Raw genomic sequence first — 27,202 nt, 5'->3', positions numbered from 1 at the left:
TACAATGAATATTAACTACGTAAAATGACGTTTACCCAATATGACTAACTGATTGGCTGAAAAGGAGACGACGTAAGTGCGCGCCCAGCTCGTTCTATGAATATTAATTAGAACGTTACTAGGCAACGATTACATTACCTATTTGATATTCATGAACTGCGCCTTTTCTATAGTATGATTCATGAGTGGCGGTGTTATGCTGTGTGTTTGCTATGTGTATATGTAGGTCACCAATCACACTGACACGAACCTGCTATATCACTTAACTTACACCAGCTCCGGATGGAAACCAGTGTTTAAAGCAGGGGGAATAAACTCTACGCAACATTAACAAGGTATGTGAGTTTATATGTCAATTATGTCGTAACTTTAGTAAAGAAAAAGTTGTGTTTTAAGAGTAACGTTAGTGATTTCTAAAAGTCCACTTTTGTGTGACTCAAGGTAGTCAAAAATGTTGTCAAGGATGTAAAGACGTTTTCTTGTGCATAATAGTAATAATAATGTATTATAATAACTCTTTATATAGTTATTATAATACATAATATACTCTTATATTATAATATACTGTATATACTCATATATAATAATTTATATAATATTATAATCATATATGATAGTTATTGGTTTGGAGTATTGATATTATGATAATATTAGGCTATGTATATACTTCGTATTGTTATATTTAGTAGAATTACTATTTTTAGTATTTTTATCAAATCAGAAGTTTATGGAATTTGTTTTCAGTGTTTTTTAAATGTTATTCATATTTAAATTGTTGTGCTGTTTTATGTCTTATAAAATTGTTGATCTAAATAATAGCAAAACAATTTGGCAAAGTTGATGTCAAGCCATGTGACGTTGTATTTACATTTTATTTTTTCTAATTAAATTAAAAAGTCACAATGCAGGAATATGTAAGTGGAATAAATGTGAAAATATGTATTTTCTTTTACATATTCACATAAATGATAACCTAAATTCTTGATGTTGTGTTATCAACATCATCTCCTCTCACATTGCTTCTTACACAATCTTGTTTTCTATGAATATGCAGATTGAATGAGAAATGTGCTTATGCCAGTGTAATGCAGATTTATTGCGCCATTGCATTTCCCAGAAGCACACAAGTAAAGATGGGCCAGTTGGTGGATGTATCCAGGGCAGGATTCTCGTTTTGGATACACATTATCCATCAATTAGTGAACACCTGGCTGTGTTGCGTGCACATTAGGACACAAATAATACGTCTTTCAATCCATTTATACATTGATATCTGGTGTGTAGAAACATTTGAAATGTTTTCATAACCTATAATCAGTAAGCAATCAGATTTCAGTGAAAAAACACGAGGACTTTGATAAAGAGAGTTTTCTGCTGTGCCAGCCTGGTCTGGCGATGCTTTTTAAAGTTTCTTCACTCTCACGGGCTGTTGTGAAAACTCTTAGAGTGTAAACATCGGATCACATGAAGCATGTTAGACCAGAGTCTCAGATTGCCAGCCGTGGCATATGGAGCAATCAGAAGTAGGCTACAGTGTCATCCGAGTCAGTCTGTCAGTGCAAAACAAGTTCATGACCAGCCTGACATCTGTGAGTCAGCGGCTACAGGAACTGATGCGGAGCTCGGAGAAAATTACTGATCTGACATATCACTTACAAATGATAGATAGATAGATAGATAGATAGATAGATAGATAGATAGATAGATAGAATGATAGACAGATAGATAGATAGATAGATAGATAGATAGATAGATAGATAGATAGATAGACAGACAGACAGACAGACAGACAGATAGATAGATAGATAGATAGATAGATAGACAGACAGACAGACGGATAGATAGATAGATAGATAGATAGATAGATAGATAGATAGATAGATAGACAGACAGACAGACAGACAGACAGATAGATAGATAGATAGATAGATAGATAGATAGATAGATAGATAGATAGATAGACAGACAGACAGACAGACAGACGGATAGATAGATAGATAGACAGATAGATAGATAGATAGATAGATAGACAGACAGACAGACGGATAGATAGATAAATAGAGGGATAGATAGATAGACTGATAGATAGAATGATAGACAGATAGAAAGATGGATAGACAGATAGATAGATAGATAGATAGATAGATAGATAGATAGATAGATAGAATGATAGACAGACAGATAGATAGAATGATAGATAGATAGATAGACAGACAGACAGACAGACAGACAGACAGACAGACAGACGGATAGATAGATAAATAGAGGGATAGATAGATAGACGGACGGATAGATAGATAGATAGAGAGATAGATAGATAGAGAGATGATAGATAGATAGATAGATAGATAGATAGATAGATAGATAGACGGATGGATATATATATATATATATAGATAGATAGATAGATAGATAGATAAATAGAGAGATGGATAGAGAGATAGATAGAAAGATAGATAGATAAAGACGGATAGATAGATAGACGGATGGATAGATAGATAGATAGATAGATAGATAGATAGATAGATAGACGGATGGATAGATAGATAGATAGATAGATAGACGGATGGATAGATAGATAGATAGATAGACGGATGGATAGATAGATGGATGGATGGATAGAAATAACAGCCTCATTCTGTTCTTGTGTTTCAGGAATGTCTTGGAATAAGTATGTTGTCAGTGAGAATGTCCCGGAGCCTGAAGCCACGCCCCTCTCAGCGCCCCTCGGCCCAGAGGACAAGCAGGTGAACAGGAGCACTCTTCCCTCACATGCTGAGGTTATTCTGAGATAACTAGGACCAGCTTTACGTACCTGGGCATCCGGCCAATCAGAGTCTCAAATGCACGCTTTACAATGACACAGCATGTGCTTCACTGCTGTAAATGTGCTTCTTAGTGAAGAAGATAATGAAATAATCTTAATAGGCATAAAAAGGCTGGATATTTCTGAGAGATCCCTGACCCTGATCCCTGGTTTTGTTTGTGTGTGCAGTCGGAGGCTGACTCTACAGGGTACGAGGCCGTGACGGTGTGTGTGCCAGCCGAGATGCCACCGGTGGTGCCCGTGACGGGCGAGTCGTTCTGCCAGTGTCCGGCTCAGACTGAAGTCAGCTCGGACGCCCAGATCAGCCCGTACACACTCAGCTGCACCTGTGGAGAGGAAGAACAGGGTGAGGGTCAGCTCACACCAAACACAACAGCAGAATGAGCCCACTTAAAGGGATACTTCACCGATTAGCATTAATGACCGTGCTTCCCTCCCTCATGTCCCCCTGAGACGAGAGATTTCTGGATTGTGTGTCTGGAAAAAAACTCAGATGACACAAAAATCATCATTTAGTATCATCAGAGGCTCTTTTGTCCAGAGGCGAGAGACTCCAGCCAGTAGGAGGAGCTCGTCCCGCATGTCTTCAACCCGCCCATAGGGGGATCTCACGATAAAACGCCGTCTTTTCAGTTTCGAGTCGACTAGTAGCCTAGTCGTATCATTTCTCCCGATCCTGCCCTCTGTAACCGGGAGGCGTGGCTTGGGAGTGGCCTCGTAGGGCAGCGAAGCAAGTGCATTCTGGGAGTTGTTGTCTTTCATCCACATGAGCCAAAAATACATTTTCTGGCTTTTCTCAGTCTAGAAGGATCCAACTTCTAAAATAATTTCACATTTCCACTACATAAATGACCCAATTTAAATACACATTCATCTTTCCTGTGGAGAAATATCCCTTTAATGAAATAAGATTTGCACTTTGTCATACAACATGACCCTTAAAAGTTTGAGGTCGGTAAGAAATTAATATTTTTATTCAGCAAGGATGCTTTAAATTGATCGAAAGTGACAGTGAATATATTTATAATGTTACAAAAGATTTTCTTTCGAACTTTCTATTTATCAAAGAATCCTGAAAACAAAAATGCATTATGGTTTCAAACAGTATGAAGCAGCACAACTGTTGTGCTTATACATAAATGTTTCTCAAGCATCAAATCATCATATTAGAATGATTTGTGAAGGATCATGTGACACTGAAGACTGGAGTAATGATGCTGAACATTCAGCTTTGATCACAGGAATAAATTACATTTTACAATACTGAAAACAGTTATTTTAAATTGCAATAATATTTCACAATATTACTGTTTTTACCTTATTTTTGATCAAACATATGGAGCACTGACAGGCTTGAGATCTTGTTTGTGATTGTGTGAAGGATGTGATTGGGTTTGGGACGAGGAGGGCAGATCTCCCTCCGTGTCTCTGAGCGGCTGTAACCGGACGGTGAGCTTCCACTCGGAGTACAGCTGTGGAACCGCCGGCATCAGGGGCGCAAAGGCTCTCGCTGACGGACAACACTTCTGGGAAATCAAGATGACATCACCGGTCTACGGCACAGATATGGTGAGGTCTGGCTTCAGTTGCCAGAGGTGGACAAAGTACACAACTTCCTTTCTTGAGTGATAGTACAGATACTACTGGTCAAATATTACTCCGTTACATGTAAAAGTTGTAAAGACCGATTTTTACTGAAGTAAAAGTACAGAAGTACTCGTTTTTAAAAGCACTTAAGTATCAGAAGTAAAAAGTAAATGTCAATGCATTGTTGTATGTAATACTTACAGTACCTTATGCCTCTGAATCTATGCCTGCCCTCATATCAATATCACATGTATTTCCAGAACACAGTTCAGTCGTGGGATTGAATGTGAGAGTGAATAATTCACTCAATAACGTCCACAATGGTTTCCGACACCCAAACGGCTGTTCCCTCAAATAGTGCCCAATTTAAAGTTTTTGGCTTTTAGTATGAATATGTTAGCCTTACTGTTATCTATAAGCTAGTGTGCTCCAAAACAATGACCAAACGACCAAACCCAACGTTGAAAATGAGAATCAGGTTGATATCAGAATCCAACGCCAGATTGACGTTAATCTCCAACATCGGACAGACGCTGTATTGTGCTTGAAAATGAGAATCAGGTTGACGTTAGAAAACAACATCAGTCGACGTCAAGTTCTTCTAACGTCAACCCGACTTTCATTTCCGACCAAACTGCAACCCCTAAAACCAAAATCACCCCCGGACTGACGTTACTACTCTCTACTCAAGGACCTTGACAGAAATCTAGTGGAGTAAAAAGTACGATATTTGTCTTTCAAAATGTAGTGAAGTTAAAGTAAAAAGTTTCCAGAAACAATTATACTCAAGTAGAGTACAGATACTCAAATAGTGTACTTAACTCAAGTAAATGTACTTTGTCACTGTCCACCTCTGTCAGTTGTATAAACCGCTTAGTTAGTCTTCGAATTTTTTTCTTTAAGACTGTTCATAACTTTTTTAAGTCAGTTACATAAAAACGTACATTGGCCTAATTTGATACTGAGAAGTAAGACTAACTATGCCTTGACTAACTGAGATCTAACTAACTGAGAACTGTCATACTAGATCTTAGGACACTGTCTTAACATAACGTCTAAGTTTATGCAACTGGCCCCATGGAGACTGGATGTACAAAGATACTAAATTACAAAACTGATTATCTAAGCAGACACCTTTACATGCCTATATTATTATGAAGACATTCTTGATAATTATGTCATTAATAAAAATGTTTTTGAACGTCTTAGTAAGAGTGGTGAAAATATATTTTAAATATGCATCTTGTGTTTTCATGAGCCAGATGGTTGGTATCGGGACATCAGAAGTGAACCTGGATCAGTTCAAACATAGTTTCTGCAGTCTGTTGGGCTCTGATGAGGACAGCTGGGGTCTGTCCTACACAGGTGAGGTCAGAGGTCACGTGTTAATTCAATATTATTCATTTAAATACATAAAACCTGTGCATAAAAAAATACATAAGTAAAAAAAAACATTTATCATTGTACCTATTACTCCCTGATCTAACCCTTAATAATGACTAAATGGACTAAAAGTAATATTTTGACTTCAATAAATCTCATTTAATCCCTTTTCAATATTGATAATAATCATAAATGTTTCTTGAGCATCAAATCATCATATTAGAATGATTTGTGAAGGATCATGTGACACTGAAGAGTGGAGTAATGATGCTGAAAATTCAGCTTTGATCACAGGAATAAATTACATTTTACTATATATATTCACATAGAAAACAGTTCTTTTAAATAATATTTCTCAATATTACTCTTTTCACTATATTTTTGATCAAATAAATGCAGACTTGGTGAGCAGAAGAGACTTCTCTCCGACACCAATGTTTAACAGTGCAGGTTTTCTGACTGTATTTGAGGGATTTTGTGGTAGTACTCGTGTGTTTTTAACTCTGTATTTGAATCTACATTTATCTTGGTATAGGTCACCTCCATCATAAGGGGTCAAAGGTGAACTTTTCTTCACGGTTCGGTCAAGGATCCATCATCGGGGTTCATCTGGACAGCTGGCACGGCACCCTGAGCTTCTACAAGAACCGTCGCTGCATCGGTACGACAGACATGCACTCTTTTCCTTCCTTTATGAATGTGTTTCTTACTCAAACAGCTGTTGCAACTACAATCTTTCTTTTTCATCTATCTATCTATCTATCTATCTATCTATCTATCTATCTATCTATCTATCTATCTATCTATCTATCTATCTATCCATCATCATTCTGTTGATCTATCTATCTATCTATCTATCTATCTATCTATCTATCTATCTATCTATCTATCTATCTATCATCATTCTGTTGATCTATCTATCTATCTATCTATCTATCTATCTATCTATCTGTCTATCTATCTATCTATCTATCTATCTATCTATCATTCTATCTATCATTCTGTCTATCTATCTATCTATCTATCTATCTATCTATCTATCTATCTATCTATCTATCTATCTATCTATCTATCTATCCATCATCATTCTGTTGATCTATCTATCTATCTATCTATCTATCTATCTATCTATCTATCTATCTATCTATCTATCTATCTATCTATCTATCTATCTGTCTGTCTATCTATCTATCTATCTATCTATCTATCTATCTATCTATCTGTCTATCTATCTATCTGTGTGTCTATCTATCTATCTGTGTCTATCTATCTCTCTCTCTATCTATCTATCTATCTATCTATCTATCTATCTATCTATCTATCTATCTGTGTGTCTATCTATCTATCTATCTATCTATCTATCTGTGTGTCTATCTATCTATCTATCTATCTATCTATCTATCTATCTATCTATCTATCTATCTATCTATCTGTGTGTCTATCTATCTATCTATCCATCCATCATTCTGTCTATCTATCTATCTATCTATCTATCTATCTATCTATCTATCTATCCATCCATCATCATTCTGTTGATCTATCTATCTATCTATCTATCTATCTATCTATCTATCTATCTATCTATCTATCTATCTATCTATCTATCTATCTATCTATCCATCATCATTCTGTTGATCTATCTATCTATCTATCTATCTATCTATCTATCTATCTATCTATCTATCTATCTATCTATCTATCTATCTGTGTGTCTATCTATCCATCCATCCATCCATCATTCTGTTATCTATCCATCCATCCATCCATCCATCCATCCATCCATCTATCTGTGTCTATCTATCTATCTATTCATCCATCATCCATCCATCCATCATTCTGTTGATCTATCTATCCATCTATCTATCTATCTATCTATCTATCTATCTATCTATCTATCTATCTATCTATCTATCTATCTATCTGTGTGTCTATCTATCTGTGTCTATCTATCTGTGTGTCTATCTATCTATACATCTGTCTATCTATCTATCTATCTATCTATCTATCCCCTTTGGTTCTGTCAGGAATAGCAGCTACTCACTTGCAAAATAAGCGCCTGTATCCGATGGTGTGTTCGACAGCAGCCAAGAGCAGCATGAAACTGATCCGTTCACACTCTGCTGCCACCACACTACAGTACCTGTGCTGTACACAGCTGCGCAAAATACTGCCGAACTGCGCAGACGCCCTGCGTGTGCTTCCACTCCCGCCGGGTCTGCGTCTGCTGCTGTCTAACCAGCTGGGCTGGGTGCTGACCCTCGGATCCGCAGACGCCTGCGCAGACAACAGCGAGGACAAAGCCACACAAACAGAGGACGGCAACTTTGACAAACACACAAGCCCCTTTCCTTCCCACAATCCCACTGACACTGAACTTGTCTTTATTACTAGTTCCCTCTCTGATAACCCTGGTTCTTACTGCAGTAAAGATGACCCTCTTGATTCTGCCTCCTGCCTTGAAGCTTCTATATATCCTGATTCTGCTTCATGTCCAGATGATGCACATTATCAGAACTCAGTCTCTATAATGGACGTCACCTGTTACCTCGATCCCTCCTCACTTTCTGACCTCTACTGTGGCTCCGCCCCCACATCTGACCACAACTCCCTTCCTAACCCTATATATCCGCATATTTCTGCTTCCTGTGCTTGTTGTGACCCGCCACTGTCTGTTTCCAGCGAGGGCCGTAAGGTAAATGACGTCAGTTCTGTGTATAAACCGGAACAGACCGGTTCCTGCGTCCTCGGCCCCTCCTACACTCCAACAGGCCACACCTCCCTTTGGCCTGACTCCGCCTCTGAGAGTGACTCGGACGACTTCTCCTCGGATCTCGAGACATACAAGAGGAAACGCTGCCGCTGGACATGAGACGCTGACATTTTACATGTAAATATAGGGAGAGTTCATCGTTTACTCACCTTCATGTTATTCCAAACTCATATGATTTATGAGTATGAGCATGATTAGTTGAAATAAAACCCAGTTCACAATATTAGGTTTAATAGGCTTAGTGCAATTATTATATAATATATGCGCTGCGTGTTTCGGAGAGTGTTCATTTACACGAGTTCAGCTCAGGATCAGATTATGTGTCTCATCCATGAATGTGCTGCATATATGCATATCTATGTTTGGATCGCTTATAAAGTGCATTTAGAAACGCAACATGTGCAACCATCTTCCCAAAACTGTAAAGAGAAGTGCTTATAAACCATCAAAAGAGAAGCTTTAAGCTCTCCGCTAAAATCTTGATGATTTAACGTTTGAAAATGAAGAAATTAGGATGACTGTAAAGTTGCACTGTAAAACAAAACCATTTAATACTTTATTTTACAGTGAAATATGATATAATTTTCTTATTTTGTTTATAATCGTGCAGCCCTTATGCTAGTATGAGATCTTCTTGAAGAACATTTAACTTCTCATTTTGTGTCCTACAGAAGAAAAACAAAACATGTTGTTTTCGGAACAACATGAGGATGAGTAAATGACATAATTGTCACTGTTATATGAACTGTTCCTTAAATACACACATCACACACTGTTCAACTCAAAACCTCATCCTGCGTCGCCTCCCTTGCCAAACTATCAAAATTCATTCACTGGACTTGTGAATTATAACCATCATGAAATCTAGTGAATCAAACTCACCCTCCCTTTTCTTAGTAAGTTTCTTTTTCCAATTATTTACAGGGTTCAGGATGGGGTTGAAGGTTTACATTTCTTATAACTTGCTCATTTCCAGTGCCAATGCTGCTAGTCATGTGACCCGTTTTTTTTAGAAGTTTCTCCTATATATTTACTTAGATCAAGACATGCCAAACATCTTAATTTACCTTACTTTTAGTTGAAATCTGAAGCTATGGCCTGGCTCTGATTGGTCATCAGCTATTTGAAACCTCAAAGGCAGCAGATTAGTTTAATGACACTGTAAATATATATTCTCAATATAGGCGCTGTATAGTATCTCCAGCATTTGTGTTTATTCATTCAGCCTCAGAGAGATGGGCTCAGAACATCATAAACCTCATGAAAAACTTCCTGGCATCTATGAATCCAGCACAGGCTGACTGAACTGCAGTAGATCAATATCTGAGCCTGTCAACTGGTCTGTTAAATCAAGCGTTACAATATTTTATCGTAATTCAATACCAGAGAGCTACAGCTCTACTATGACAACTAAATGCATATCTGTAGATTGTGTATTTTCAGATATGACTGTGTTTTCTTCCTTCTGTATTTATTCACTTAACTGTTATTTATTAGTTTAACCTCCCCTCTCGTATTATTAATATCGGATTATGATTCATCATTTGATGAGAGAATGATTTTGTACTCTTTTGCATGTTTTCTTACTGATTACATTGTTTTGCAGTAAAAAAACAACAATAAAAAAGCTCATTTCATTATTGCATGTGTTTTTTTGAAGAATCTGATTTACTCCTTTTGATTTTTATGTTTCACATGTATTAAACTCCTGGATCATAACATATCCTGAACCGTGTTTGTGCTGCCTACATGAATGCATCTGCATGTACATAGTCATGTGACTGATGCTTTTATCCAGGCAATTTACAGTGGTTGCATTGAATGCATTTAATCTATATAACAATCGAACCCATGATAGATTGTGGTGCTAGGCAGATATACGGTGCTTTTACTCACAAGCCAAGGCAGAGTTATTTTAGTATCGTTGAAATGTTAGCCTACAAAACGTTTAATGTGACATTTTTCAAGTATTATTGATAGCAAAGCAATGAATATGTTCATTTTGGAGGATGAATGTATTCATTTGAGGCGCAAACTTTTAGAAGATGTTTAATCTTCTATAGTCTGCTGGTTATAAAGTGCACAGTTAGCTTTTTCATTCCACAATTGGACCACACTGGTCCTAATCCAGCAGTAGATGAGGATTCTGGGAAGTGAGGAGGCGATGTACACGGCCAGCGAGCTCAGGACCAACACGCCTCTCTTTGGCTCCGCCTACTACAGTGAGATCAGGACCAACACGCCTCTCTTTGGCTCCGCCTACTACAGTGAGATCAGCCAATAGTCTGCGCCGCTCCTCCTCAGACGGCAGCTCCTCATAGGCCTGTTGGAGAAAGAGAGGATGAGAATGAGGGCCAATGAAGAATGATGTTCAGTGTGAGTCTGAACCATAGACTAAAAAAATATGGACGTAGTGTCCGTGATGTCACCCTTAGGTTTCTGAAGAGCATTTTTGAAGCCCAAAGTGGGCGGAGCCGGTGACAATCAGTGACAATCCACTTGTCACTCAAATGGCCACACCCTTAATTAGGCAGAACTTTAAGGCTTAATATAATTTAAACAGATGAGTTATAAAAAAATTCACCCCCCTCACAGTTGTCATGAAGGGCAAAACTAGCTATATAGACCAAAACCACTTTTTGAACCAGGCTGTAAACATATTTTTTTCTGCTGTAAAGTTGGGCATTTTAACATGGGATTGACTCTCTTTTGCAGCCTCTAGCGGTCAGTCGATGAATTGCAGTTTAAGTCACTTCTGTGTTGGTTTAAAGAGAGAGACGGGAAAGTTGCTGCTTGGTCTGAACACACGTTACCTTCAGCAGGAGGGAAGGGGAAGGGTAGGCGCTCGTCACGGCTTTGGCCATGGCTGGACTGACGCGGTTCAGCTGCTGTATCTGACGTGTCCACACCTGAGCGAGACCGTGGCCGTCTCTGTCCACTCGCACACCCGCTGACCACGAGCCGTCCATGCAGAAGCCCAGATCAGGGTCGCCACACAACGCCCTGACAGCAAAAACACACGACAGCTATTGTTGACGAAAGATAGATAGATAGATAGATTGTTTTATTTAATGCCATGTCAGCATCTAAGGCTATTTTCATGGCAAAAATGTAATTACAAAAATACAAATATCATATAAATACAATAAAACCAAGCAAACAAACACAACAAGTCATATTATACAAAAAAAAAACCTTACTAAATAAGTCCTTAAGTGAATTAACTTCATAAAAGAGCATTCTACTTGTATTAAACTCAGGACAGTCCAATAAAATATGTTTAACAGAGAGGGGATTATTAATAACAGCTAATAAGAATGATTTATTTTGTGTGATTTCTGTGTAAAACTCACTTGTAAGGTCTCTTAGATAAAGCCTTGGTAAGTGCAATCACATGATCGGTCACTTCCTGCCAGCCAAACAGGAAGTGAACTGCCACATTCCAGTAGAGCTGGAGGTGAACCAACAGCTGCCCATCACAGGAACAAGGCATGGTTACTGGAAGGTTACATTACTGAAAAATGACAAGGGCGATGACGGATTTATCTGACCTCTTCTGTGTCCAGATGATGCTGACTGAGGTGAAGGTCCAAATCATCTTCATCCCAAGATCCTGATCTGTACACACACACATGTCCATTCATATTATGAGATTTAACATTAAATATAAGCTGATTTGAGAGATGTGTGTTTACCGTTGCTGATGACTGATCATCACTAGAATTGTGACAACTTTCCCTGCAGTTCTGGTCAAGTACTTATATAGATGATCCAACAGAGACTCCGCCCCCTCATACATATCACCAATTAGAGCCTAGAATGATGGAGATAATTATATCATATTTATATATATACTACCATTCAAAAGTTTGGGGTCAGTAAGATTTTTAATGTTTTTAAAAGAAGTCTCTTCTGCTCACCAAGGCTGCATTTATTTGATAAAAAACAATAAAAAAAACAGTAATATTGTGAAATATTATGACAACTTAAAATGACTGTTTTCTATTTGAATATATTTTAAAATGTAATTTATTCCTGTGATCAAAGCTGAATTTTCAGCATCATTACTCCAGTCTTCAGTGTCACATGATCCTTCACAAATCATTCTAATATGATGATTTGATGCTCAAGAAACATTCATTATTATTATCAGTGTTGAATACAATTTTTTTTTCAAAATTCTTTGATGAATAGAAAGTTCAAAAGAACAGCATTTATTTAAAATAGAATATTTTCTAACATTATAAATGTCTTTACTGTAACTTTTGATCAGTTTAACTCATCCTTGATGAATAAAAGTATTGATTTATTTTATTTCTTTCCCCCAAAAATCAAATAAAAATTATTACTGACCCCAAACTTTTGAACGGTAAGTGTTTAATGTTACAAAAGCTTTAGATTTCAGATAAATGCTGTTCTTTTGAACTTTCTATTCATCATAGCATCATGAAATAAAAATGTAAATAACTGTTTTCAACATTGATAATAATCATAAATGTTTCTTGAGCATCAAATCATCATATTAGAATGATTTCTGAAGGATCATGTGACACTGAAGACTGGAGTAATGATGCTGAAAATTCAGCTTTGATCACAGGAATAAATTATAGTTTAAAATAGAAAACAGTAATTTTAAATTGTCATAATATTTCACAATATTACTGTTTTCTTTTAATCAAATTAATGCAGCCTTGGTGAGCAGAAGAGACTTCTTTTAAAAACATTAAAAATCTTACTGACCCCAAACTTTTGAACGGTAGTGTATATATTATAATGATATAATAATAATATAATGATGACTCACCGACTGATTGGTCACTGTTTTATGTGACATCACCATGTCCTCTAACTCATTATGGGAGATCACCATCAGGACCTGATCTTCTTCAATAACATTTTTATCCTCATCCTCAGTCTGCTGTGTACAACACACACACATAGAGAACAAACACTTATTAATGAGCCCTTGCCACAGTAATAATGCAGCCTGACACCTAGACTAAGAAAGAAGCAACAGTCTGAGTTACTAGTGACCTGGAGGGCTTGTTGTGTCCAGCGGATGCTGTTAGGAAGACCTTGATTCTCTATCCGGTTCCTCCACTGCAACCCATCAAGATTCCTGAGCAACACATCACAGCCTGCATCCTGCAACAGCACTACAGACAGAGCAAACTCATTTAAGAAACACAACACAATAACCGTATATAATCAAGCTTCACTGCAGGGATGAAGCTGTTTCTCACCTGCATGAATGTGAGCTGTCAGACTCTTAATGAAGTTTTCAGGTTTTAACAGGTTCAGTCTCTCCGCTGCCTCTTTTCTTCTCAGTTGCTCTTGTAGTTTCTTCTGTTTGAGTTTGTCCTTCTCCTCTCTCCGTCTCTCTTTGGCAGCTGTTCTCGTCTCCAGCTCCTCCAGCACCTCCTCTCTCCTCCTCCTCCTCCTCCTGCCGGAGATCTGCACTCCATCCGCGCTGATGCCGCCGTCGTCCGCCCGGGCGGAGGCTGAAGAAGTGTTTGGTTCATTTATAGACGTGTTCTGAACGAGTATTACACATGATGATGATGATGATGCTTTAATGTCATCACTCTCATCATTCTCCGAATCTGAAATTTCCCACGCGTTAGCTCTATGCACGGCTGACATCCCTTTAAATCAGCTACCGGTCATTTATTATATACTACATAAACTATAATATACTTAAATATACAGTGTTATATGATAATCGGGTCATTATGTGTAAATTAAGCCTGACTAGTCATTAATGTGTTTTAGTGTTCCCTCCGCTGTCAGTTTTCAGGCTGCGAATGTAAACAAATACGGGGCGGTGAGAGGGACAATATTAGTACGGATTGCGTTTCGAAAATGAATCAAAGTTTTGGGGGAAATCGGGGGAAATGTAGTAAAGTCAGTTGTTTGTTTAATTTGAATAATTTCGATTAGATTTTGTTATATTATGTTATTATATAATATTATTTTTTATTTACATTTTATAGCGGGGTATTGTAAGTTTAAATGTTTACATTGATTTTTTCTTACAGTTATTTTGATTTCAGTATATGTCCTATATAATTGATATCCATTTGGTCTTTTTAAGACTGTTTAAAGCGCTTTAAATGACCACATATTATGAAATGTCCTATAGAAATACATTTTATTTCCGTAAACATGTCATAAGAATGGGCATTGTTTTGTTTAAAGCGTGATTAAACATACATGATTTAATTATCTATCATCAACCTATTTTTTACAGTCTATGTTATCAACCCAATCATCAGTAAGTGCTGTGTCAGCGCTGAGAAAAAAAACCGTCATCTGCTCAGTCACATGACGCCCAGGCTATGACGTAACGCTAAATGAGGAAAACAGTCCGTTAGAAAACCTGGATCGACTGTTCCTGAAGTTTGGAGCTTTCACTATTTTATTATGATTTATAGATCAGCAAATAGCGACTGCTCCCGGACAAGCTGCACATTTTAAAGATCGCCTCCTGACTGGGCCACTTAAACAAAAAGAAATCACACTAGATTTTCGTTATATGGGAAGACTGCGGAGATTTATCTGGGGTCGAGATGGCCAAAGCAGCAGAACAAGGTAAATTAATCATTTCACTGATGTTTCAGAAGAGTTTAGAGCCATTTAAATGAGCTCTCAGTTTGTAAACAAAGACAGATGTGATTGATTTAATGTTAAACCTAGTTTCATGCACATTAAATATCATAATTCATAAGAGATTAATAGCTCTCAAGTGTTGTTTTCTGTGTTAGCTTAGATGTAACCTGACACATGATGACTAACTCTTCTCTTTCTCTCTCTGTGTGTGAATATATGTGTCTTTTGGTGTGTTTATGTGTGTATTTTCAGCCTACTACCGGTTCTTGGTCCTGTTTTTTAACTGTTTGCTGACTTTCGGCTCTTATTTCTGCTTTGACATTCCCAGTGTCCTCCAGGAGCAGTTTCAGGGGGTGAGGAGCAACTTACTGACCTCTGACCTCACTTTCACATCGCTTAATTCTAGTTTAGGCAGTTTTAAAGGGGTCATATTATGAGGAATCAAATTTGCCTTGATATTTTGAGATATATGCGATAGCATTCACAATATACTACAGAGCATTTGTTGAAAATGAGCTGCATAAACTTCTGCGACTTTCCAGTGGCTGACAGATGAATACTATTGATCTATTGAGTGACCAGAAACTTGGCCCGTCCAGTCACAGTGAGGTAATGAGGAGAGAGCAGGATCAATAAAATTGTTCCAAACCACAGAAGAACTAACGATAAGAGTAAAATAACATCATGAATCATAAATAGCCAAATAACCATGAAAAACTAAATTATGACAGTTTTACTGGTAAAGGTCTTTACTAATATAATAAAATAATGTATGATATGACCCCTTTAACATCACGAGAGTAACAAATTTTACATGTAAACCTCTCTGGTTTAGGCTCTAGGACAGTAAATGCACAGACTGTGTTGTTTCCTACAGAATTTGACATGTTTAAACGGGACGGTGAGTAACAGCACTGGTAATGGCACAGGAACGTGTGTGGAAGGTTTGGGAATGACACCACAGGAGTATAACCTGCTCTACGCCGTCTACGCCTGGACGTAAGACTCACACCACTGTTGTTTTAGTATCATTGACATACTATCATATTTCAGTTCATGTTTATACATTTTTTTTTTTAATGGTTTTATTTTTAGTTTTCATTCTCTATAATACCCCTGACTCGCACACTCTCACCCAACCAGATAATTACCTGTCTGTCACCCTCTAAAGCTTCACTGTGTTTATCACCTGTAAAAGGACTCTTATTTTGCTTTCCCAGGAATGCTGTGGTGGTCATCATGGCGGGATTCCTCATTGATAAATTGGGAAACCGCTGTAAGTTGGAATGGATTTTCTTTTTCTTTAACAAGCTTAGTTTTGAAATATATTCAGTATTCTATCTTGAATACGTGTGTGTGTGTGTGTGTAAAGTTTGACATAAGTGTTTGGGTTTTCTCTCCTGTAGTTGGCGTTTTTCTCTTCTCCTTCCTGACCGTGTTGGGCTCAGCGATCTTTGCATTGGGGTCTCATTTTAAGGGCACGACGTACCTGTTGCCCCTCATGTTGACTGGACGACTTCTGTTTGGATCTGGAAACGGATCCCTGACCAGTATGATATCAGATATTCACCTGTAACACCACTGACATTGTGCAGGTTTAACTCTAGAAACGCCATATCTTTAGATCTGAATTCAGATTCACATGAGTTTACCGGTAATTCTCCAAGTACGCACAGGAATGTGTTGTTGTGTTCAGGAACTCTGTGTACACGCATGTGTATATAGAAAAGAAAGGATCAAGGGTAAAAGGATTAAGAATAAAAAATTATAAAATTGAAAACAAAGTAATAAAGTCAAATAAACTCTAAATAAAGTAAATTATTGTAAAGCAAATTAACTTAAAAGTAATTTCTGCACTCCTACTAATGGGGGTTTCTGCATGTTACGTTTAATGTGAGTCTAAAGTGACCATATTTAATTTCATACTTCATAATTAAATTTTCTTATTGTGCATGATTCATATGTTCTTGCTGTTCCAAAGAAAAACATTATTTTTGCAATCTTTACTGAGAATAAAAAAACATTCTTTCCTTTTCCACTGATGACCATGAGGTTATTAAATTGGTTAATGATTTAGTATATTGGTTATTTAGTCAATTTATTTGACAAAATCTCCTTTTATCTAGTTAAGAAATTTCTCAAAATGTAAACCATTTTTTAATTAATTTCTGCTGGCAATTGATCTGCATTATGATAGTAAACTCTACAAAGTCCCCAAAGTATCCAACAGCACAAAAATGCTCTTTTTCTTTCTCTGATTCTTCACTCGCTCAGTAAACAAGGGCTGTGATTGCCAAAGACTTTACAAACACACCCATGAAAAAAGCACCAGTGAGAAAGCTACATTGAATCTCATGTGTCTCTCAGTTGTCCAGAACCGTATCACGGCGTTCTGGTTCCGCGGGAAGGAGCTGGCTCTGGCGTTTGGACTGACCCTGGCCTTCTCTCGGCTGGGCTCGGTTCTGAACTTCTTCCTCACGCAGAGGTTTGAGTCTCAGTACGGCATCCAGTGGACGCTGTGGGGAGGTAAGAAACACAACATGCAACAGCTAAACCTTGGATTTGTCATCCTGGGAATATTAGAAACACACATGCGTCTGTTTTGTGTGTACAGGCACGCTCCTGTGTGTTCTCGGGTTCCTGTCGGCTGTAACGGTCAGTGTTCTGGATAGGATGGGCATGAAGCAGCTGGGGTTGGATGGAGTGATTCAGGAGGAGTCACGCAAAGTGGTGAGACACAGATATAGATGGAAAAGGTTATGTTTAGAATGGCATACTACAACAGTACACTAGTTTTACTATTGCTGGAGTGTAATATAATAATGATATATATACAGTAGCCAACATTTGAAGTGGATCAAAACCTTTCATCAAAGTTATACATGGATTTTGAACAATACCCGTTTCTAATTTTAACTACTCTATCTATCTATCTATCTATCTATCTATCTATCTATCTATCTATCTATCTATCTATCTATCTATCTATCATGCTTGTATATATGTGACCCTGGACCACAAAACCAGTCACATGGGTCAATTTTTTAACATTGAGATTTATATATCATCTGAAAGCTGAATAAATAAGCTTTCCATTGATGTATGGTTTGTTAGGATAGGACAATATTTGGCTGAGATACAACTATTGAAAATCTGGAATCTGAGGGTGTAAAAAAATCTAAATATTGAGAAAATCTCCTTTAAAGTTGTTCATTTACGTTGGTGATTGTGCTGCATTCACTCACAAAAATAAATGTTTTATATATTTACGGTAGGAAATTTACAAAATATCTTCATGGAACATGATCTTTACTTAATATCCTAATGATTTTTGGCATAAAAGAAAAATCTATAATTTTGACCCATACAATGTATTGTTGGCTATTGCCACAGAGATACCCGTGTGACATGTTTTGTGATCCAGGGTCACATATAGTATTTTCACGTTGATGATGATTTGTTGTAATGATACAGCTGGTTTATATTGTGCGTTTTTGTATGTAGAGAGTTCAGGATGTGAAGAGTCTGTCTCTCAGATACTGGCTGCTGGTTCTTACCATCATGTTCTTTTATAATGGCATCTTCCCCTTCATCGCTGATGCCAGGTACAGTCTTGAAGCACATAAATGTTTCTAGATTAAACTGGGTTCGTGCACGCTGTTCATGTGTTGCTGGATGTGTGTTTTCAGTAAGTTTATCCAGGATAAATACAGTGGGTACAGTCAGACGGAGGCGGCGTACATCGCGGGCGCTGTGTATGACAGTTCACTGGTGCTGTCGGCTGCTGTCGGCATCCTCATCGTACGGCTAACTCACTATCACACAGACACACACTCCACAGATGTTTCATTTACATGCTGACACACACAGGCATACTCTACTGTTCAAAAGATTTTCTTTTTAAATTAATTAATACTTTTATTCAGCAAGGATGCATTAAATTGATCAAAAGTGACCGTAAAGACATTTATAATGTTACAAAAGATTTCTTTTTCAAATAAATGCTGTTCTTTAGAAATTTATAGTGAAGAACGGTTTCCACAAAAACAGCACAACTGTTTTCAACATTAATAATAATCAGAAATGTTTCTTGAGCAGCAAATCATCATATTAGAATGATTTCTGAAGGATCATGTGACTCTGAATTCAGCTTTGCATCACAGGAATAAATTACATTTTAAAATATATTACATAGAAAACAAACAGTTCATTTGAATTGTAATAACATTTCACAATATTAATGATTTTACTGTATTTTTCATCAAAACAATGCAGCCTTGGTAAGTAGACAAATCTTTTGAAAACATGAACATGGTTTCTGTGTGTGTGGTAGGACTATGTGGGTCTGCGCGGTGTGTTTGCGGGACTCTGTGCCGTGTTGACACTGCCTGTGTTTGGTCTGCTGGCCTTCACGTTCGTCCCTCCTCTCGTATCAACCATCTGGCTCGGCATCACTTACTCATTTGCTGCTGTGAGTATATAACATGAACACACACACACACACACACACACACACAGAGAGAGAGCAGACACTATGGATTGACGCCAACTATACAATGTTATTGGAGTATGCTCAAGTGTGTGGTCAGCAAACACTGTAAGAGAGCGTGTGATTGGTGGACGTATTCAGCAATGCTGACATTTTGAAATATTTTAGATGTCCATGCAAGCTCAAAAAGGCAGAGTGGGGTAAGCTGTGCCACTTTTTGTATAGGTTTTCCTCTAGGTAACTAGAAAAGAAAAATACACCAAATTATATTTTAGGGTTTTTTTCTCTTGTGTTTGTGTGTTGTTGCAATTTACTTTGAAAATATTGTGCCAATATTCTGAATTCAGTTGTTTTGCAGATAAAGTGAAAAAATAAATAAAAAAAAAGAGTATAATACTACAGGTTAATGTTTGATTCTTGCTGTTGGACTGGCAGCTTTTTCACGTTTTCTATTGCGTTTATGTGCTGTAGGCGAGCATGTGGCCTTCTATCCCACTGGTGGTGCCTCAAGCCACACTGGGCACTGCGATGGGATTGGCCACATCCATACAGATGATTGGCATCGGCATTTCCAATCTGGTGGTGGGACAGATACTGGGCACCAAGTCCAGGTGACATTTATGTTCTTTGCATGTTACATATACTATACTAACAAAAAATATGACCATGTATTTTTGACAAGGCACCGTGACAGATGATGATGATATTCTGCTCAAAAGCCCACACACAATGTCCTTCAAGATAGAACAATCTTCAGAAGTCTTCATTCAGAAGCAGTAATAATAAAAAAAAGTGAAAAAATACAAAAAAAGATAAACGTTCACATCATCATCGGTGTCTTAAGTATAGATTACACACCTGCTCATTTATAGATCTTTTACCGCACTACTTCTAAAGGTCTAAAATACCATATATTATTCTATAAGTGATATAAAATATATATATATGTACACACACACACACACACACACACACACACACACACACACACACACACACACACACACACACACACAGAGATACACAACTTGTTTTTCTAATGTTTTTATACAACTTTTTAATATATATATATATGTATGTATGTAATAATATTTATACACACACACATGTATGTATGTATGTATGTATGTATGTGTGTGTGTGTGTGTGTGTGTATATATGTGTGTATAAATAATATTTATACACACACACACACACACACACACACACACACACACACACACACACACACACACACACACACACACACACATACATACAAACAATATATTAAATGTACAGTACCGTGTCTATACCATAATATGTGTTTTGTGTGTCAGTGATGTTAAGATCCCGCTGTGGAGATGGCAATATATGATGATCTTCATGTTGGCCAATACCATCAGTTGCATAATCACCTCTGCAATACTCAACATCGTTGACTACAGACAGGTAACACACACACACACACACACACACACACACCCGCCCACTATCGCCACATCTCTCTGAATCACCATAGATCCCATCATGATGGGTAACCTCAGGTAACCATAGCAACAGTATGAACAGACGAGAACTGTGTGTGAAGAGTTTGTAGAACACGGAGCGAGGACGAGCAGGACGAGTCGAGTGACACTTCACACTGTATGATGTTCAAGGACGTATGATTTCACGCAACCTTGACCGGCACAATTATAAGGTTTTCTCAGAGCCTGAAAAGCTTGATTTGCCTCTTATTGTCTCAATCAATGGTTAAGTCCGACAAGAGGAGAAGCTTGCACTCACAATCATAGAAGATTTACCACAAAACAAGGTTTTTATAGTAGTTTTGTGCCACTAAGGGACTAAGAATATTGTTCCTTTTTGAATTTTCATTGCACACTGACTGTATACACATACAGTAAGCAAAAAAATTGTTTATTTTTAATATAATATAATGAAATAAATGTATTAAAATAAATATAAATATATTTTTAAATATTTAAATGTTAAGATATACAATAATATAATGATATATAATATATAAAAGTATTTACAGTAATACACACAGTATATAATATAAAAATTTGCATTTTTTTGAAAATAAATTCTACAAAAGCTTACAAAACCATTCTAATTTTAAGAAATATTACAATTATATGTGTGAGCTGCTTCTCTTTTTGGACTTAATTATATACATTTTTCAGCTTAAGCGTTTTCCATTTACAAACTTCTTTGGCACGGACATTTTACAGCTTTTTTTTATATCTGTCTTTTACTACATCATTTGTTAGAAATGAGTAACACTGATAGAGAAACTGATATCGGTGTCTTATAGTCCGATCGCGCCGCCTGACTCATGAACTGAGTTTCGAGTCAACAGTACTTTGGAATAGCAGAGGTTATTTTTGGCTTTGAAAGCGTATCAGTCCATTTTAATAGAGTTGGATTGAATTGTTCTGCTGTGACAGTGTTGTTCATGATCTAATGCAGTGAAAATGAACTGAAAATGAACCCTATTTACTTGTGTTATGTACATTTCTGATCTTATTGTGCATCATTTATCAGTGTATTTTATACCAAAGGGAAAAAAAAGAGTCATAATTCTAATCAACAGATAAAATGAAGTTTTATGTTTACAGCTGTTACTTAAATGCAATGACACACGTGTGTGTTTACAGGGAAGCACTCTCAATAAGACCACTAAGAGATCCACGGCTCCGAGTCCCGCTCAGACTGACAGAGAGCCGCTGATGAATGAAGAGGACACCGAGGAGATCAGCAACGCTCCCTCCATCAACAGGACCTAGAAGACCTTCTGTCTCTCTTCTCCCTTATTCTGGGACACTGGACGTTATTAAAGGGAAAACACATGTGCTCTCCCAAGTGTGTCATATAAAGTTCAGTATTAACTCTAACATAAGTTTAGGCCATTCCTAGACTAGTCTGCTTGACTGTCAGAAATGAGAAATGAAAAATCATTCTTTTTATTGAGGAAGCTGGTATGGTATCTGTTTTATAATATCAAACGTATGAACAATGTTATTGTCTGATTAATTTGAGGAAATCAGAGGTTTTTATCTGTAAATTTACGGTTGTCATTTTTTAATGTCATCAGATTCAATTGTTAATACTGCCTGTGAACTTGTATTAATGCCTGATGACATACCAAATAATATGCATTTTTCTTTAGGCTTTTTACAAAAACAAAAATAAAGTTTTGTGCCACCAAGAGATTACAAATATTACTTTTTGAAATTTCATTGCATAATTACTATATATACGTGCAAAAACTGAAAACATTTTTTTTTTACATATAATAAAATTATAAATATATATTTTGTTACGTTTTTTAACTTAAGATATACTCAGTTTTAGGTTTTTAAATGAAGATATACTAATATAATAAAAATCATTATTTAAAAAAAAATATATATTATTAGCATTATTTTATTATACAATGAAATGGCATTTAAAATATTTTGTAATCCAGGCTCTCATTCCACATTTAAGCCAAACGGGGGCACTGGAGAGCCTCTCAGGTAGGATTGGTCACTATCTGAGGGCGTTACAGGGATAGTTATCAAATATCTTAACGCATGCATTATTTAGTGTCGTCATTTTTCACTTTACAACCAGACGAAATCACTAAAACACAGTTTACATGCATATCAGATCCTGCTTGTAAGTTTAAATAACTTCAGTTTACACCGTGCACAGTCCACCGACCTTGAATCTTGTTATTTCCATAAAATCAGTGTGATTGAACAATCTGATTGGACACGGACGTACGCTGACTACAAATAGTAGGCGTGTCCCTTATTGTGATTGGTTTACGCTACATGTCAGTTAAGTCGTGCCCCGCCCCCTTCATTCCTGCGTGTGTATGTGTGTTGAGTGTGTAGTATGTGTGGAGAACCCGTGTGATCAGCTGTGACCGTGGGAAACGGACCCGCCGTGCCCATCCAAACCTGCAAAAATCCGCCTTCGGACCGAAAACTCTCTATAGAATCCACACTGTTCCACATCATGGAGTTTCGGGATAGTTGTCTTCACGTATCGCTGAAAGGTTCGTCGGAAGCTGTGAGCTAGTGGAAAGTAAACACCTCCTCTCCATCACCATTTACTTAGAGTGTTTGTACAAGTTTGCCATATTATTTTGGAACTCGCACTATAACGCATCAGCGCGCGTCCGTGTGCCTGCGGGGGATCGGGGACGCGCATGGATCGTGAGCGCGGAATGTCCCGGACTGAATCCCTTCAGAAATCAATCCAGGAGAGCTTGGCTAAATTAAAACTTTTTGGCTAAATTAATTTATATTATTATTTTTTTTATTGTTATTATTATTATTGTCCCCTTAGTGTGGGTCCTGTCAGATGAGTGTGCATAAATAAATGATTATCGCAGTGAGTTTGTGATGAGGGTCGGACTGCATCGCGCGGGGGAGGACTCTCCGGTGGAATTATTGCGCAGTTTTTAAAATAACGGGAAAACGGGAACACAAACACACACTCATGGCACAGAGTATGTCAGCGAAAGATAACGCCTGCCGAAAATTTCAGGCCAATATTTTCAACAAGAGTAAATGCCAGAACTGCTTCAAGGCTCGAGACGCGCACCTGCTGAGTGATGAAGACTTCTCACAGGTAATATATCTACTAAACTTCACTACCTAATCATTTAGTTGAGACTGTTGAAACTCAGAATTCAAATTTAACAGTTGGAGAGGCTCATTAGACTCCATTAGCTGCCATTATATGTACTATTTCTAAGCCATTGAGACTAATTTAAGCTTCATTCTATCTAATGTTTTTTTTTATCTATCTATCTATCTATCTATCTATCTATCTATCTATCTATCTAATATTTCTAGTCCTATCTATCTATCTATCTATCTAATATTTCTAATCTATCTATCTAATATTTCTAATCTATCTAATATCTATATATCAGTCCATCTATCTATCCATCTATCCATCTATCTATCTATCTATCTATGTTTTAAAACTACAAAACTAGAACCTAAAACTATTACAACTGAAAACCTTTGAAAAACTTAAAGCTGTTAAAACTACTTCAAACTCTCTGGCTTGGCTTTTTCAAGCCAACTTCAAAGTTTGTGTACAAACTTTTTAATCTAGTTTCTTATACTAATGCTCTGTCTTAATAACTTACCGTGTCAAATAAGTAATGACCAGCAAACTGCTGACCACTAACAATAAAGTCCCATGGTAATACTATGTTTCTATTGTAGAGAATGACATTTAGCACAACATGAGTAACCTCACCAAAATACCATGTTTTTTCGGACATGTACCATGGTAATGTCATGGAATTGTTGGAGATAAGTGGAGTATAATGGGGAAAAAAGTACTATATTTTATATATAGCACCTTAAAGCCAATCTGGGGCACTGGATAATCACCAAACTTCTTCAAAACTTCACTACCAGTAAAGTACCATGGTAATACTATGGTTTTTAGACATGGTTCCATGGTCCAAGCCAAGGTTGGCTGCCCATTAGGTTTTTTTCTAGAGGATTACAACTTGGCCCTACCATAATATCATGTTTTTGGCATGTTAACCATGGTAATTCCATGGTATTGTTGAAGGTAAATTGATTGTCATGTGAACACCATTGTTTATGCATATTGTACCCATTCATTACCATGGTATATAAGGTGAATTTGACTAACTGAACTACTTTCTGTCATTGAGATGACTCAAAAAGTGGCCAAATTAATCTGAATTCCCCTTGTTTACTTTTGTCTGTAAATCTAGACCACAGGTTTGTATTGACATCCAATAGCAAGTGCTTTGGCGTAGTGGTTAAATATAAGGGCTGCTTGAAAGGTTGCAGGTTCAAACCCCAGAGAGGTTAATCCATACTAATTACCATTACGGCTTTGATTGAGACACTTAACCTCAGGTTATCCCTTGAGGACTGACCCATTTCGGATGAACTGTTGCGTTGGGTAAAGGTGTCAGCCAGATGACTAATTAGTGATTAGTTGTAATTAATGATGCAGTTAAACAGATGCACAGAGTAGTTACGCGACCTGCCTTCGTTGTTTAGTTTTAAACTAGGGGTCTTTAAGTTTTGCATTGTTGAAAATCCGGAAGATTGTGGGTTCGAACCCATCACTATTGTGTGTGATCTTGAGCAAGTTCAAGAGGACTGACTCTTTTATTTTGGCTGAAATTGTCTGCTAATTTACTAATCAGTGGAACCGTTTAGTGTAGTTTTACCAGTTGTAGATCAAAGGTACGTCTCCTATCGGAGCGTCAGCACTATTTCGAGCCCAGATTCCAGCTCCACGGTTTTACTGTAAGGCCACACGCAGATGCTGGAGGAATCCAGACAGTATCCTTAAAAATTACCACAGCTGGGTCTCGACTATATTACTGAGGTGACGTGGCCTCCGTTTGCCATCTGTCTCACTGTATAGGTTGGATTGTTATCAAAGAATGAAGTGATGAAGCAAAGAAAGACTGAATATTTGGACACGCAAGTGAGCGCTTCCAGAGAAATGAGCCTCAAAGCAGCACAGATGTCTTTTTTTAGAAAGCACTTAGAGATTGACTTGACACAGTGAAATGAATCAGGCCTTTAGTACCTGTTAAGGCAGTCAAAGTCATATATCCAGTTGTATCCTCTTTAATTTGTGATCATAACTTGCAGAATCAAGACTTCTTTAGTGTTTAATTCTCATGTCCTTCTGTCTTCCTGCTCTAAAGGTCCACAAGGAACCCAATTTAACTTTAAATTTGCCATTTCAGGGTATTCAATTGGCTTAATTCTATTAAAAAATTCTCTGCATTACAGGTGTTTGAAAAAGTAAAAGGACTTGGTGACGTCAGCTGAAAAGGAGAGTCGTAATGCTTTTTAGTATTATGTGAAGGTAATAATGTACAACAGCATTTTAGTGTCACATAAAAAAATAGAAGATTGCGAAAATAGTCGTGGCAATGCTAGATTAAAGTTGTAAAATTTTGAGAATATGTAAAAATTATAAAGTCATAAGCTATGTTTCCATCCACACGTTTTTATCCGAATTAAAGGAGAACTCCGGTCAATTTTAACATTGAGCTCATTTTTTTGTACATTTGGAGTGCTGTCAATACAGAGAACAACGACAAAAATCGGTGTTGCCTACACCGTGTTATCCTCTTTTTAAAATTTGCACCCTGTTGACTTCAATGGGGCAAGTTTTAAACCTGCTTTTAGCCTCTTAACATCCTTGATGTGTGCACAGCCATGTGAGTGATTCCTTCGGAGTGAACGCGGGTAAATCTGACTGCAGTAGATGTGAAAGATATGGATAAAAATGATGTTAATTCAGCCAGCGCTCATACCTGTATTTACATCCTGTTTTCGGTCGAAGTCCATAGTAATCGATTGTCGAGTTCACACGCATAGGTTTAGTACCTATGATCACGCGCGTGAACTTGACAATTGATTACTATGGACTTCGACCGAAAACAGGATGTAAATACAGGTATGAGCGCTGGCTGAATTAACATCATTTTTATCCATATCTTTCACATCTACTGCAGTCAGATCCACTCGTGTTC

At 37.2% G+C, this 27,202-nt stretch overlaps 4 protein-coding genes across 11 annotated transcripts in view; 3 read left to right on the top strand and 1 right to left on the bottom strand.

Annotated features, from left to right (window-relative positions):
- The first annotated feature begins 188 nt into the window (after positions 1 to 188).
- Positions 189 to 10,520, top strand: spsb3b (splA/ryanodine receptor domain and SOCS box containing 3b). The gene is made up of 7 exons (XM_079862785.1): positions 189 to 335; positions 2,656 to 2,747; positions 2,996 to 3,173; positions 4,209 to 4,396; positions 5,677 to 5,779; positions 6,333 to 6,458; positions 7,822 to 10,520. Exons 2-7 carry the CDS (start codon positions 2,658 to 2,660, stop codon positions 8,664 to 8,666), a joined length of 1,530 nt encoding a protein of 509 aa, XP_079718911.1. The 5' UTR covers positions 189 to 335; positions 2,656 to 2,657; the 3' UTR covers positions 8,667 to 10,520.
- Positions 9,571 to 14,453, bottom strand: eme2 (essential meiotic structure-specific endonuclease subunit 2). 2 transcript variants are annotated; one of them, XM_079862805.1, is made up of 8 exons: positions 13,811 to 14,453; positions 13,602 to 13,723; positions 13,372 to 13,485; positions 12,263 to 12,381; positions 12,119 to 12,185; positions 11,921 to 12,036; positions 11,381 to 11,570; positions 9,571 to 10,890 (listed from the first exon to the last, which is right to left on the bottom strand). In XM_079862805.1, the coding sequence occupies exons 1-8, from the start codon at positions 14,208 to 14,210 to the stop codon at positions 10,690 to 10,692; spliced, it is 1,329 nt and encodes a 442-aa protein (XP_079718931.1). In that variant the 5' UTR covers positions 14,211 to 14,453; the 3' UTR covers positions 9,571 to 10,689. The 2 variants fall into 2 exon arrangements, with proteins under 2 accessions (XP_079718931.1, XP_079718932.1); XM_079862806.1 differs by having other exon boundaries at positions 13,372 to 13,482.
- Positions 14,454 to 14,795: 342 nt separating this feature from the next.
- On the top strand, positions 14,796 to 22,873 carry mfsd1l (major facilitator superfamily domain containing 1-like). Its single transcript, XM_079862798.1, has 13 exons — positions 14,796 to 15,158; positions 15,429 to 15,529; positions 16,054 to 16,175; positions 16,397 to 16,452; positions 16,583 to 16,726; positions 17,544 to 17,702; positions 17,791 to 17,906; positions 18,681 to 18,781; positions 18,866 to 18,977; positions 19,510 to 19,647; positions 20,137 to 20,276; positions 20,985 to 21,096; positions 22,308 to 22,873. Exons 1-13 carry the CDS (start codon positions 15,137 to 15,139, stop codon positions 22,434 to 22,436), a joined length of 1,452 nt encoding a protein of 483 aa, XP_079718924.1. The 5' UTR covers positions 14,796 to 15,136; the 3' UTR covers positions 22,437 to 22,873.
- Positions 22,874 to 23,500: 627 nt separating this feature from the next.
- The window catches only part of LOC307153337 (myosin phosphatase Rho interacting protein), a 48,958-nt gene continuing 45,256 nt past the window's right edge, over positions 23,501 to 27,202 (top strand). For all 7 annotated transcript variants that reach the window (XM_079862725.1, XM_079862722.1, XM_079862724.1 and 4 more), the window contains exon 1: positions 23,501 to 24,273. In XM_079862725.1, coding sequence (XP_079718851.1) covers positions 24,142 to 24,273 — 132 coding nt within the window. In that variant the 5' untranslated portion in view covers positions 23,501 to 24,141. The remainder of the gene's footprint in view (positions 24,274 to 27,202) is intronic.

The sequence above is a fragment of the Squalius cephalus genome (assembly GCF_949319135.1).
Source record: "Squalius cephalus genome assembly, chromosome: 25".
NCBI lineage: Eukaryota > Metazoa > Chordata > Actinopteri > Cypriniformes > Leuciscidae > Squalius > Squalius cephalus.
This window is presented reverse-complemented; position numbering and strand designations above follow the sequence as displayed.

Bases quoted from the DNA above. Each gene is read 5' to 3' on its own strand.
- spsb3b (XM_079862785.1), top strand. From the start codon at position 2,658: ATGTCTTGGAATAAGTATGTTGTCAGTGAGAATGTCCCGGAGCCTGAA. The intron at 5,780-6,332 runs GTGAGGTCAGAG...ATCTTGGTATAG, and splicing joins CTGGGGTCTGTCCTACACAG to GTCACCTCCATCATAAGGGG. The intron at 6,459-7,821 runs GTACGACAGACA...TGGTTCTGTCAG, and splicing joins CAAGAACCGTCGCTGCATCG to GAATAGCAGCTACTCACTTG.
- eme2 (XM_079862805.1), bottom strand. From the start codon at position 14,210: ATGTCAGCCGTGCATAGAGCTAACGCGTGGGAAATTTCAGATTCGGAG. The intron at 13,724-13,810 runs GTGAGAAACAGC...CTCTGTCTGTAG, and splicing joins GACAGCTCACATTCATGCAG to TGCTGTTGCAGGATGCAGGC. The intron at 11,571-11,920 runs GTGAGTTTTACA...TTTTGCTGTCAG, and splicing joins TTATCTAAGAGACCTTACAA to GGCGTTGTGTGGCGACCCTG.
- mfsd1l (XM_079862798.1), top strand. From the start codon at position 15,137: ATGGCCAAAGCAGCAGAACAAG. The intron at 15,159-15,428 runs GTAAATTAATCA...GTGTATTTTCAG, and splicing joins GGCCAAAGCAGCAGAACAAG to CCTACTACCGGTTCTTGGTC. The intron at 18,978-19,509 runs GTACGGCTAACT...TGTGTGTGGTAG, and splicing joins CTGCTGTCGGCATCCTCATC to GACTATGTGGGTCTGCGCGG.